The sequence below is a fragment of the Phocoena phocoena genome, chromosome 13 (assembly GCF_963924675.1).
Source record: "Phocoena phocoena chromosome 13, mPhoPho1.1, whole genome shotgun sequence".
In the NCBI taxonomy this organism is placed as follows: Eukaryota; Metazoa; Chordata; class Mammalia; order Artiodactyla; family Phocoenidae; genus Phocoena; species Phocoena phocoena.
The window spans coordinates 63225391-63239159 of record NC_089231.1 but is presented as its reverse complement, the minus strand read 5'-3'; the positions used below and the strand labels follow the sequence as shown (position 1 = coordinate 63239159).

Sequence of the window (13769 nt, the reverse complement as noted above, 5' to 3'; positions counted from 1 at the left end):
CCAGCGACAGGTGCTCACTGCACAGCTCTCACCCCTCACAGACCTGGAGGCCCTCTGGGGGCCTCCGTGTGTGGGCCACAGAAGAGCCGGAGCCAGGGCCAGCCAGGCCCAGGGGGTGGCGGAGGGCTACAGTGTGTCCTCAGGCCCTGAGGCCACCAGAGGCTGAGGCAGCCCGGGCAGAGCAAGGTGTCTGCTCTCCGCTCACCTCTGGGCCCTGGGCCTCCTGGGGTGGGTGGGCTCCCCGATGGGCAGAGGCTGTAACTGGGGTGGTGGGAGGAAGCCCATTACCACCTCTGCTGTCCAGCAGCTGCATTAATGCCTCTGTTCTGGCCCCCAAGCCCAGTTTCCTTTCTAACAGCTCACGGCCCTGCCTGCTGGGCTAAGACCTTAAGGCGAGGTGGGGTCTTCCAGTCTGAGGAGTCCCAGGGCCTGTGCAGTGTGGCCCAAGGAGGTGGCCCGAGGAGGTGGCCGCTGGCCTGCACGGGGTTCTGGCTGTAGAGAAGCAGATGACCAGGGCCAGGGAGGGCGAGGGCCCCACATGGATTCTGACCTGGGGAGGGGGCAGATGGGTCTTGGTTTCAGAACAGAGGACCCAGGGACCCGTCCTCACTGTGGAGGCTGTGGCCCGCCCACGCGCGGCCCAGCACTGCGAGGCTGCTGGTCCACCTTAAGCGACAGCAGTGGCGGTGCTGGCGGGGTGGGATTTCCTGCAGGAGGTGGGCCCGCCCGCCGGCCTATCCCAGGCACGGGCAGGGTGCCCGGCCCTTCCTGAGGGGCACTCCTTTCTGTCCTGGGAGGCCTGCAGCCTGGGCTGGGATGCAGAGGGACCAGCAGACCTGCCCTCCTTACCCTGCCTGCTGGCCCTGTGGCTCAAGGGCTGTGAGGTGGGCAGGGGATGAACAACCAAGGTGCCCCTGCAGTGTCACAATCCCCCACCCTCATAAATGCTGCGGGTGGGGTGGGGCAGGCGGGGTGTTGCTCCAGATGGGAGGGGCCTGGCCCTCCAGGAAGAGCTCCGAGGTGTTTAGGGAAAGATCTGTGCAAACAGGGACCCGGAAGGGACCTACATGCTCCAGCGCCGCGGCCTCTGGGCTGGGGACAGGAGGCCTGGCTGTCGCCGTGTGTACCCCGGTGGGCAAGACCTCAGGTGTGCGGCGGCCGCATGGCCTCTGAGGGTCACGGGCTCCCAGCCTGGAGTTGGAGGAGAGGCCCCGCTGCGGGAAGGTCCGCCGCCGGCTCTGCCCCGAGCTCAGAGGGAGGAGGAGGAGGAGGAGGGAGGTTGCAGGCCGGGCAGGTGGGAGGGGCCGGCTGTCGCGAGGGGGCCCCGCCCGGCCCCACGGCCCCTCACCGCTGGTCCACCTTAAGGGGCGCGCTGACATCAGCACGCTGTCTCCGCCGCCGACCGGGAGGTGGGATTTCCTCTGCTGCCACCGCTGCTGCCTGGGTCCTGCCCGTCCAGCCGGCCCCGCCCGCCCGGCCCCGGGGAGGGATGCGGCGGCGCGGTGCCCAGGATGCCCCGCAGCCCCGGGACGCGCCTCAAACCCGCCAAGTACATCCCGGTGGCCACGGCGGCCGCACTGCTGGTCGGCTCCAGCACCCTGTTCTTCGTGTTCACGTGAGTCGGCCGCGGCGCTGGGGCCAGAAGGGGCAGGGCTGCGCACAGCGGTGGATGCGGCCTGGCGGGACCAGGGCCGGGGTTGGGCTGGCGGGCTGGGCTGGGTGGGGGCACCAGGGCCGTGGGCAATGTGAGACCCCACTCTGGGCCAAGGATGATGCCACGAGTGTGCCCTTCCTGGGGTGTCAGGGACAGGTGAGACCTGGGTGTGAGGACACTGGCGATGGCCACCCTGTGAGCATACCAGGCAGGCCCTGGGTGCGAGGCGCCGGCCCGGGCAAGGGAGTGCGTGCGGGGGCTGCCCAGGGTGTGGCTGCAGCCCTGCCCTCCCCACGAGGGGAGGGGGGCTGCCCAGAGCCACCAGCCCTCCTTGCTAGGAGCCAAGGACGACTCTCAAGTGCCCTCCCAGCCGTCCGGCCCCAGGCCAGAGCCAAGTTCCCGCGTAGGTGTGGCCTGGCCCGGCTGCCACGTGCCTGCCCCATGGCCACCGCCGACGCTGACCTGGCAGTGCCCTCTGCCTTCTCTTGACCTCCTTCTCAGGAAGGTCCAGTGGTCACAGCTGGAGGGCCCAGGTCAGGCCACACCCAGGGACACTGGCCTCAGTGGGACCCTTGAGGCAGAGGGCAGGTAGGTCCCGGGCCCATGCAGACCAGGGCAGGCGCTGACCACAGTTCCCTCTGCATTGTTGTGCCACCCCCCTCCCCAGGGCTCCTCAGGCACAGGGAAGGGTTGGGGACCCCAGGCTTCAGCCATGCAGGTCTGCTACCACCTCCTGCCACAAGTCCCAGGCTGGGACACAGCCAGGTCACCAGAGTAACAACCACTCTAGCCTTCCTGGGGACCTGAGGCTTGGGGTGGCCGCAGCCAGTGGGGCATCTGTTCCAAGGCAGGGGTGGGCAGAAGCCAGCCGGGTACCCTTTCACCTTAGCCGGGGCAAGGGCAGCAGCACAAGGATGGAAGGCTGCATTGGGCACCTTGGAGGTAGGCGAGCCCCGACCTGGAGGCTGGGCTGGGTGGGCACCACAGGCTGCCAACAGCGTGTTTAAAAAAGGCCTGTGTGGACAGGCTTATTTCTGGCTTTGGCGAGCAGACTTGTTCTTGTCACTCAGATGCTGCTGGCTATGAGGCTGTGGGCAGCGGGCGCGGGCCGAGGTGGGATGCGTCCTGCTGAGGCTTCTGGAGGGTGGGGCCTGGGCAGGGGTCTTGCGGGAGTCTGGGCCCTGCTTCCCTGCAGCCTGGCCTCCACGTGCTGGTTCTGGTTTCTCACTCCCCAAATGCAATTCAGCATTTGTCCTGACTTTAAAAGGAATATGTGTTCTCTGATGAGAACTTGTGAAACGCTGGGAAAAAGTTCAACAAGCAACTGAGATCAGCCCCACCCCAGGGAGCTCACCCACCTCCTCTCCCCTTAGGTGCACACAGGCCCCCTGAAGGGTGCTTGTCCTGAGCCTTCCCTTGATCTCAGAGGGTCCTTACTGTGCTGTGAACTCGACCTGCCCCAGGGGCTGGGCATGGAGGCTGCCTACCCTCCCTCTGCTCTCACTGCTGGGGTTCTGGGTTCTGGGTTCAGTGATCCAGCGCTGAGAGGTTCGGGGTTGCCTCAGGGCAGCACAGGTGTGCCCTGCATCCTGCCCTGAGTGACTCACTCTGCCTGAGAGACCATGCGGAAGATGGAGGTGCAGGGGTGCTAGCCGGCGTCCAGGTGCAGCAATCATCTTGCCAAGGGACCCTCACTCGCCCCCTGGAACAGGGATCCCTGCACCCCATGGCCACATTCCTTGGCTGAATGGCCATTGAGGACCCTGGCTGGCGCCCAGCCCAGTTCTGCTGGCGTTGTAGTTCCTGAGGGGGTCTGCTGGGTAGCCCAGGCCCAATGACACCACCCTCAGTGGGCTGATTCCGGGTAAGCAGGGGCCAAGCAGTCCCCTTCTTGGGACAGGCCTCTCGTCACCCCGGTACCCACACCTCTGCCCTGTTTCTGATCCCAGGCCCACTGCAGACTCAGACACCTGCTCCTGGGCCCTTCCTACCCTGCCCTCGGGGCCCCACAGGATTCTGTCTGCTCTGCTCCTTGGACTTCACTGGAAGCTGAGTGGTCCCCGGCCCCCGCTCTATACTCAGTAAATATGTTGCCCCTTTGAGACAGGTCCACGTAGGCAGCAGCTCCGGGTGTCACTCAGGGTGGGGAGCCCAGGCCTAGAGGACCAAAGACCCCTCCCTTGGGCCAGCTCTCTGAGGGGCTTGGCCAGCAGGACATTCAGACATGTCACCAGGAAAGGCTGGGGTGTGGGGAGGAGGCCCAGAGCTGGGGGTGTCCCCCCACGAGGATGGGTAGCATGCCTCAGGGTAGGTTCCTGGTGGCCCTCCTCCTCCAGGAAGCCTTCCTGGGTTCTTGGTACAGTTCTGTCCCCCTGGACCCCAGAAGGCTCAGCGTCAGGCCGGGTCAGGTGCTGGGAGGTGTCTGAGAGTGCCGAGGCCAGGTCTCTGCCCCTTCCCCTTCCTCCTCCTGGAGCCACCTTACAGAACGACAGGGACCCTGTGAACATCAGAGGGCCAGGGCTGCTTGGTGGGATACCCATGCCTGGTGCCCACACTGGGCTGTCTTGTCTCTGTCTGGGGCCAGTGGGCTGACTTCTGGGATGTCATGGCAGGTCCCCAGGATGGGCCTGAGCCCTCCCTATGCTTAGAGGCCCAGTCAGCCAGAAGGCCCAGCCTAGGACAGTGAGAGTTCCAGTCCAAGACCAAGCCAGCCTGCGGCGGGCCTAGGTGGATGGAGCCGCTGGCAGGGACCATATGGGGAGGGGGACACTTGGTGTTAGCCCCCTGCCAGGACTTGCTGTGTGTACCCCTGGTCCCCTGAGCTTCAGTTTCCCCATCCGCTTGAGTGTCTGTAGGGTGGGTGCATGTGGCCAGAGGCCCTGCCTGGCTGGACCAGGCAGAGTAGCCGCAGACCCTCTGGTTCCGGGTGTCCCGTGTGTGAGCTTCATTAGTCAATGTTAATGAAGAACCTGATTTAAGTGAAAACGTCTGAGTTAAAATTTTCCATTCTGCATTTAGCCGAGGCGGCATGGTACGCTGCAGAACCCCATCCTGCTGGGCGGTGTCTCCCACCGGCCCAGGTGGGGCCGTGGTGGGGGCTCAGGAGGGGGGCCGGCCCGGGGGAGGGGCCTGCAGTGTGTCTGCCACCAGTGGGCAGTGTACAACCCCTGCCTGGCAGGGCGAGCCTGGAGCACACCATTCCCTGGGAGGGGAGTGGGGTGTCATCCCTGAGGGCAGAGAGGTGCTCCTGGAGCCTGGCACAGACTCAGGTGGCCGGAGCAGTGCTGCCTGCCAGGCCTCGCCCACGGAGCTCGTGTGTCCTCACACATCCTCACACTTACCCAGCCCACAGGGAGCTGAGAGATGTCCAGAGAGGGCTGGGGTGTGTGGGTCAGTGGAGGAGGGGCAAGTCTGCATCTGTGTTTGTGTATGAATGAGGGTACAAATGTGCCATTGTGTGCACGAGTGTGCATATCCATACACACGTCAGCACACACGTGCCTTTTGTGTTGATCACATGTGCGTGTGTGTATGCATGCTTGTGCAGTATCCACACATGTACTCCTGGAGCCTTGTGTGTGTCTGCATGTGTGCTACACACGTGTGCATGCATGGGTCCCTGCATGTTCATGTGGATGTGCGTGTGTTCTTTTGTCTTCTCCCCTACTTAGCCGTTCCTGGGCCCTGGCAGCATTGGCTAGTGAGCCAGTCCTTGTTGGGCATGACCCAGGCCTCAGCCCCTCTTATGGCACAGCCTGGGGGTAGAGGCCCCTGGGGCGAGGATGGGGGGACAGAATGCGTGCCAGTGCCTGATCCTGGGTCTGAGTGAAGCCTGGGGGGCTGGAGGTGGTGAGTGGAGGGTGCAGTGGCTCAGGTCCCAGTCAGAGAACCCATGCCCTCCCAGACTTGCCCAGCACCGGCTAAAGCCCCACCCTGCCCTCCCCGGTATGTGCTGCCCACGCATGCAGTGGGTGCGTGGTGTCCACCCTGGGTAGAGGCCGTCTAGAGCCTCATTGCAAGCGTTACTCCATCACCTTGCAGCTGCTGCTCTCTCCAGCCCCAACCGTGTCACTCAGGGTCATCAAGGCCCAGGGAGGACAAAACAATGTGGGCCTCCGGGGCGGGGGTTCAGTCCCTGCCTTGGGTGACAAGCCCTCAGATACCCCTGATTGTAAAATGGGGATGACAGAAGCGCCGCCCCCCAGCCTGAAGGGTGGGATGCATGGTTCACTGAGCAGGCCGGTGGGCAGTGGGCTCTCAACATCTGCCGGTAAAACTTGGAGGGCAATGATGAAGGGCCGCACTCGGCCCCCGTCCCACGTCCTCCCGCCTTCAGCGCCCGCCTGCCTGCTGCACTTCGTGTCTGCATGTCTGTCCGTTCTCGGCCGGTTCCTTCCTCTCGAGAGCAGGCTGGCTCCCCAGTGTGCGACAGTGCAGGTGCCTGAGAGCCACGTTTTCCTTTTGCATAGACTACATGGTCAGCCCTCCCAGCAGGCGCGTGGGGAGCTGGCTTGCAGCACCAGGGTGGGTCCGCGGTGCCCACCTCTCCCAGGTTCTGGCTGTGCCTGGCTCTCTCTCACCTGTCTTAACCAGCATCTGGGCTCCTAGCCCCCTCCCACCCATTTGGGCAGACCATGCCTCAGCGACCCACCGTCATCCTGCCAAATGACATTGGATCGGAGGTCACAAACATACATTGAGCGCTGTCTGCACGCCAGGCTCCAGCGTGCAGGGGTGGGGAGTATGGAAGGTATCTGTTCTGGGCCGCCTGGGCAGGGGTGGTGGAGGAAGGCCTCCTGGCAGCAGAGGACCCCGTGTCCTCAGACTATGCATCACTTCCACGGTGGGTTCTGGAGAAGAGGTAGGGGCAACTCACGGCTCCAAGCCTGCCGAGTGTGCTGCCTGCCGTGGGAGCGGAATCTTTAAATAGCCTCTTGCTTTCCACTAAAAATAGAGAAGTTCCGCTACCATGGAGGTGGTTGCTGGGGTGGCAGGGCTGGCTCCTGGCCAAGGCAGGCGTGGGCACCAGTGTGGCCGGCGTATGCCATGGGGGCGGGCAGGGCCACGGGCACGACTCACTCTGCAGGTGGCCACAATGCCCTGTCCACATGGTCAAGTCTGGTGTAGGGGATCCCCACCGGCCCCCCAGCTACACAGAGGGCCTGAGTGCGGGGAGGGAAGCAGACCCACTGGGTGCCCCTGCTTATCACAGCAGCCATGGGAGAGATGGTGAGCCTGAAGCCAGAGGGGCTTCGTAGTGGCCTAGTGGGCAGAGACCCACCACAGAGTTGGGGCAGGGGGTCACAGGCCATGTGCCTGAGGACTGGCGAGTCTCCAGTGAGGGGGCACTCTGGTCAGGTCCTGTGAGGCCTGAGGAAGATGCTGTCTGTGCCAGAGTGTCCACCAGGGAGGCGTGTGAGACCTTTGCAGGGAGCCATCAGTCTGAGAAGGCTTCATGGAAGAGGGGGCAGCCTTGGAGCCAAGTGGCGAGGGGTGATGAGAGATGGCGGAGGGGTGGGAGTCGCCATGCTTTTAGAGTCTCCAAGTATTCTGCACTGCCCTATAGAGAGTAAGGTGACAAACTAAAAAGAAGAGGCAGCCTGGGTGGGGATGCACCCGGGGCCCAGGCCCTGAGACTGCACCCCTCAGGGAAGAGCAGGGAAGAACCCCCCATGCATTTACCGACCGAGGATTGGGGCTCCCCACACCACACCCCAGAATCTCCCTGGCAACAGGACCCTGCCAAGCTGGGGACAGGTCTGGGTGAGGCCCAGGACTGGCCTGAGCTGCCCGGCAGGTCACTGGCCTCTACCCATCAGAGCACATGGGCAGAGCCAGCTCCTTTCCCATCCTGGGCTCCCACCTCCTGTCTGTATCTCCCCATCGAGGGCAGGGGACCCGGAACGATTCCCAGCTGGGGCAGGAGGACGCGGCTTGGCTCTGGCCTATGGGCCTCTCTGAGTCTCAGTCTGCTCAACTGGGGGTTGAGCTCCTAACAGGCACTCAGGGGTGTCTGGGTCAGGGCTGGCACACACGGAGCCTGTGCACAGCCCCTGAGGGTTGAGCAGAGAAGCAGTGGGCCCGTGGCAACAGTGGTCTCCCTGACTGCCATGCTGAGCGCTGCACGCGTGTGGCCAAGCCTAATTCCTCTGCCCCGCGTCCCCTCCCCACACACCTGCCACACCCCCAGACCCAGCTCTGCACTGCTGTCCAACACAGGTGCCCATGGTTGACACGAGCTGTGTCCCCAGCCGTTCCTGTCTACAATGGCATCCTCTTCCTCTTTGTGCTGGCCAACTTCAGCATGGCCACCTTCATGGACCCTGGCGTCTTCCCCCGAGGTAGGGCCCTGTGCTGGGGCAGCTCATCTGGCTGACTTTTGCTAGAGTGTGAGTGACTGACAAAAGAGAGCCTGGCTGGGGGCGGTGTCGGGGGTGGGTGGGAAGGGCTGGCTGGAGAGGGGTTCTCCTGTCAGGGAAGTCACTTTCGTGCTGCCCCCGGCCCACAGCGGATGAGGACGAGGATAAGGAGGATGACTTCCGGGCCCCGCTGTACAAGAACGTGGATGTGCGGGGCATCCAGGTCCGTATGAAATGGTGCGCCACCTGCCACTTCTACCGCCCGCCGCGCTGCTCCCACTGCAGCGTCTGCGACAACTGCGTGGAGGTGACCGCCTGCCCTGCCCCCAGCCCACGCCCTCCTCCCCTGCCCGCCGTGTGCCCTGACGTGCTGTTCCTGCCCAGGACTTCGACCACCACTGCCCCTGGGTCAACAATTGCATTGGGCGCCGCAACTACCGCTACTTCTTCCTGTTCCTGCTGTCGCTCAGTGCGCACATGGTGGGCGTCGTAGCCTTCGGCCTGGTCTACGTGCTGAACCACGCCGAGGGGCTGGGCGCCGCGCACACCACCATCACGTATCCTTGGCCTGACCACAAAGGCGGTGTGGACCGGGGACGCTTCTCACAGGGGAAGTCGAGGCTTGGAGGGGTGGGTCGGCAGCCCAGAAGTCCCCAGGGAGTGGGTCTCCTTCCCTGAGTGGGCGGTGGGGAGGGGCGGGTAGTCTGTCCACAGGTGCCTGCTCCATCCTCACCCACGGCCGTTGGCCTTAACGGGCCAGCATGGCCGTCATGTGTGTGGCCGGCCTCTTCTTCATCCCTGTCATCGGCCTCACTGGCTTCCACGTGGTGCTGGTCACTCGGGGCCGCACCACCAATGAGCAGGTGCAGACCCTGGGTGGGGCCATGCAGTGATGGGGTTGGGCATGGGAGGGTCCCCGATGGGCTGAGCGAGGAGCCAGGGCTGCACAGGGACTGGGGTGGGGTGGGGCAGGGCAGGGCCGGGGCCCTCAGCTGATGGGTAGGGGAAGCTCTGGCTCTGGAGACCCCAGGTGGGGTTTGGCATGTGGGGTCTCACCTGCCCTGTCCCCCTCCTTGCCCCCATCTGTGGGCACTGCAGCCACCAGTGAATCAGAGACCAGAAATTCCACAGCAGGGGCAGACCCTGGTGACCTGGGTTGGGGGCACCCCTGGGCTAACCCTGCCTAACTCACCTCTGTGGAACCCCTGCTGTCCCTGCCTGTCCCCCTGCCCTCCTTGGCCAGACCCTGGCTGGCCAGGCTGGCTGAGGGGTCCCATGTCCACAGGTGACGGGGAAGTTCCGTGGGGGTGTGAACCCCTTCACCCGCGGCTGCTATGGGAACGTGGAGCACGTGCTGTGCAGCCCCCTGGCGCCCCGGTGAGGCCCGGCGGGTGTCCAGTGGGCCTCCTCCGGGTTTGGGGTGGGCAGCCATGGGCCCTCAGCCTGATCCACTTCTGCTTTTGGCAAGTGGGGTCCTGCCCTTGGCATGCATTCAGGCCAGGTTGCCCTGGCCACTGACCCCTCTGGCCCTGGTGCAGGTATGTGGTGGAGCCGCCCCGGCTGCCGCTCGCTGCTCGCCTGAAGCCGCCCTTCCTTCGGCCGGAGCTCCTGGAGCGAGCCGCACCACTCAAGGTCAAGCTTAGTGACAACGGGCTGAAGGCTGGCCTGGGCCACAGCAAGGTGGGGGCCCAGGGGTGGGGTAAGGGATGGGGTGAGGTGGGAAGTGGTCAGGTTGGAGGGGCCTAAGAGTAGAAGGGGGAAGGACTGGGTGGAATGGGGGAGGGGTCTAGGTCCCAGGCCTCAGGATGGAGTTCCCAGTTAAGCCCTGCCCGTGGCCTGTACCCTACACACCACTGACCGCGCCCCCTCCCAGTCCAAGGGCAGCCTGGACCGGCTGGATGAGAAGCCGCTGGACCTGGGGCCGCCGCTGCCCCCCAAGGCGGAGGCTGGCACATTTGGCAGCGACCTGCAGACCCCACGCCCCGGCAGTGCTGGTGAGGCGGGGGCGGCCAAACGGAGGGAGGGGCACAGTCTGATCCCAGTCTGACAGTGGTCCATCTTCCCCAGAGAGCGCCCTGTCGGCGCAGAGGACCAGCCCCCCGACACCCGCCATGTACAAGTTCCGGCCCGCCTTTCCCACGGGTACCAAGGCGCCCTTCTGTGGGCCGGGCGAGCAGGTGAGGAGGCCTGGCCCTACCCAGAGGGTCCCGAGGTCCCGCCCCGCAGGCTCCACCCAAGAGGCCCCGCCTGGGAAGCTCCAGAGCCCCGCCCCCAGACTTCGCCACACCCTGGAGGCCACTTCCCAAGGAATCCTATCAGAGGCCACTCCCCAGGTCTCACCCCTGAAAGACCCGCCTGGGTCGCAGAGGGTGTGGGCATCCCAGCTGGGGCTGGTAGAGGGGAGCAGGGCCAGGTGTCCTGGGAGGGGCTGGCGCAGGCAGTCCTAGCCACCCGGCCCTTGGCCAGTGTTGCCTGCTGGCTCTAGGCGCTGCCCCCGGGGGCACTGTGTGCCAGGATGCCTGGAATTCCACAATTAGTCACTCTGTAAGGTCCTCAGGGCCCTCGGGAAGGCTTCAGAGGAATTTGAGATTGTTTGAGGAAGCACATTTATTCTCTGCGTTCACGTGGAGCAGCGGAAGGCCTGAGCAGACACCCAGACCCCTGAGGTTCCCAGGCTGCCTGCCTCCTTCGTGCCACCAGAGGGCAGGCCCATGGCTGAGCCAGCACACTTGGACCAGCCCCTCTCTCCCAGGGAACTCCCTCCAGGACTGATATCCTTCCTGACCCTGCCTCTGGGGCCTGCTGGTCAGGGCAGTGAGTCTGGGCCTCCCTGGCCAGTGTCCGGTGGCCCTTCTTGGAATGAGGGGGCTTAGGTGGGTTGCCTCCTTCCTGGGATTGTCCTGGATCCCATGAAGGGTCCGGCTGGTTGGCCAAGTGCCCTGAGGCCACATTTGTCCCCATCCATGCGCCTTCTGGGTTTTGAGGTTCTGCAGGCTCTTGTCCCAGTCCAAGTCTGTGTGCCTGGAATCACAGAGAATCAAAAAGGCTCCTCTCTGTCACTGTGGCTACCCCCTGGGCTGCTGGGCTCTGAGGGCACTGCCCTGCTGTCTGCTTTGCACTACCCGCCCAGACCCTCAGCTGTGGGCTGCCTGGGAGAGGCCCTGGGTCACTGTGTGGTTATTAAGACTCTTTGAGGTCCTGATCCCAAGGCTGCCCCAAGGCCCCTTCCTCTCCCTGGGGAGTTGGGCTGGAGCAGATGCACAGCCTTCCCTGGAGAGATATTGGGGCCCCCCACTCTGCTCCACCCTGTCCCCGCTTCCCTCCGTGGGGCGCAGGGGATAGAGAGCTTCTGGGAACAGCTTGTCGGTTGCACCTGCCGCCATCCCTGATGCCACCGGGATTGCAACTTCCTAGTGGGCACAGAGCACCTGGTGAGCGGGCAGGGCACGGTGGGTGGGCCAAGATGGATGTGCGCCATCTCCCCCTGCAGGTCACGGGCACTGACTCCCTGACACTGGGGGAGGACAGCATCCACAGCCTGGACTTTGCATCCGAGCCCAGCCTGGACGTCCCTGACTACCCGCCCAGTGGCCTGCATGCGGCCTACCCGCCATCCCCACCACTCAGTGCTGCTGACACCTTCTCAGGCGCCTTGCGCTCCCTGAGCCTCAAAGCCGCCAGCCGGCGGGGCGGGGACCACGTGGCCCTGCAGCCCCTGCGTTCTGAGGGTGGGCCCCCCACACCCCACCGTGGCCTCTTTGCCCCCCACGCACTGCCCAACCGCAACGGCAGCCTGTCCTACGACAGCCTGCTGAACCCTGGCTCTCCTGGGGGCCACACGTGCCCGGCCCACCCCTCAGCTGGCACAGCTAGCTACCGCTCGCCCTACCTGCACGCGGGGGCAGCGGGCGACCCACCACGGCCCCCGCCCCGCAGCTTCAGCCCCGTGCTGGGCCTGCGGCCTCGGGAGCCCTCGCCTGTGCGCTACGACAACCTGTCCAGGACCATCATGGCCTCCATCCAGGAGCGCAAGGACAGGGAGGAGCGTGAGCGGCTGCTGCGCTCTCAGGCTGACTCGCTCTTTGGCGACTCGGGCGTCTACGACGCACCCAGCTCCTATAGCCTGCAGCAGGCCAGCGTGCTGTCCGAGGGCCCCCGTGGCCCCGCGCTGCGCTGCAGCTCCAGGGACGACCTGGTGGCCGGGCCCGGCTTCGGGGGCGCCCGCAACCCTGCGCTGCAGGCGTCGCTGTCCTCGCTGTCCAGCACCGTGAGCCGAGCGCCGCGGACCTCCTCTTCCTCCCTGCAGGCAGACCTGGCCAACAGTGGCGCCCCGGGGGCCCGGCCTGCCAGCGGCTCACACAGGTCGCCCGTGCGCCAGGTCCCTCCGTCCCCACCTAGCACTCCCCGCTCGCCCTCCTACGTGGGCCCCAAAGCCGTCGCCTTCATCCAAGCGGAGCTCCCAGAACCGCCGCCCTCGCTGTCTGTGCAGAGGTGGGTGCTCAGGGTGCGGTCAGCTGCTGGGCACAGGGCAGGTGTCTGGCTGCCTGCAAGGCCTCTTGGTCAAGCACGTGGGGGCTGCCCAGGAGGCCTGAGGCTACCTAGGGGGGTGGGCCTCACCCACCTTGGAGGATCCTGGCGGCCAGTGTGAGGGTAGCCCGGCTCCAAGGGCGCCTTGGCATGTCCTGGGACCAGGGGCAGGAGAATTTGCATCTTGAGCCCAACACCCACACTCTCCCCTGGCTGGCACAGACCCAGCATGTGGGGGACCCTAGGGTTCTTCCTCTAGAGACGGTGCCACTGTCCATGTCCAGAAGGCCAAGTCTGGGTGACCCTCCTCCCACAGCAAAACATGCCACTCTGGGCACCACGGTCCTGGCCCTCGGGGGGCACACAGCCCCAGGAAGCAAGAGCTTCCGTGCTCAGAGATGGGCAAACTGAGTCTCAGAAGGGCAGGCTGGTCCCAGGCCCAAGTACAAGAGCTGAGCACCTGCTGGGCACGTTTGCTCACCAGGGCTTCACCTGGCTGCCGTGAGCACAGGCTCAGTTGATGAGGAGGTTCCTGTTGTGCGTGTGACAGGCCCAGAGGGGGCAGCTGTGAGGCAGCCCAGGGAGGGAGGGGCTCCTGCCCGCATGAATGCTGGGCAGCGAGGTCCATGCTACTGGTCAGTGCTGGGCAGGCTGGAGGGCAGAAGGGCAGCCCCTCGTTTCCCTTGGAGGGAGCAGGGAAGAGGCCACATCGTCACTGCTGGGCTTCCCAGCTCAGGGCACCAGGACAGGGCAGGGTCTAGGGACTCGCCTGGCCAGCATCCACCTGGCCTCCCTGTGTTCTGTGGTCTGTGCTGAGAGGCCTGGGAGGGGATGGCAGCCATTCTGAAATCTGTCTGTCCTGTGACAGCACGGCCCTCCCCTGGCAGGTTCTGCTCCCCCACCCATTTCCGTGTGGGACCGTCCAGGGTCAGAGGCAGGGGCTGCCCAGTGCTCCGTCTGTGTCTGTGTCCTCTGTCCTCTTGCCTCCGCTGGCCCCTGTCCTGCCATGGTCCCGTGTTCACCGTGTGTGTGCGTGTGTGTGCTTGTTTTGATGCAGGGACCACCCTCAGCTGAAGACCCCCCCAAGTAAGCTTAATGGGCAGTCCCCGGGCCTGGCCCGCTTGGGGCCTACCACCGGCCCCCCAGGGCCCTCCGCCAGCCCCGCCCGGCACACGCTCGTTAAGAAGGTGTCCGGCGTGGGTGGGACCACATACGAGATCTCGGTGTGA

At 65.0% G+C, this 13769-nt stretch overlaps 1 protein-coding gene across 1 annotated transcript; it reads left to right on the top strand.

The window, feature by feature from the left end:
• The first annotated feature begins 1511 nt into the window (after window positions 1-1511).
• On the top strand, window positions 1512-13769 carry ZDHHC8 (zinc finger DHHC-type palmitoyltransferase 8). The gene is made up of 11 exons (XM_065890329.1): window positions 1512-1615; window positions 7874-7995; window positions 8163-8320; window positions 8398-8570; window positions 8774-8876; window positions 9299-9390; window positions 9552-9693; window positions 9887-10007; window positions 10081-10190; window positions 11504-12504; window positions 13598-13769. Exons 1-11 carry the CDS (start codon window positions 1512-1514, stop codon window positions 13767-13769), a joined length of 2298 nt encoding a protein of 765 aa, XP_065746401.1.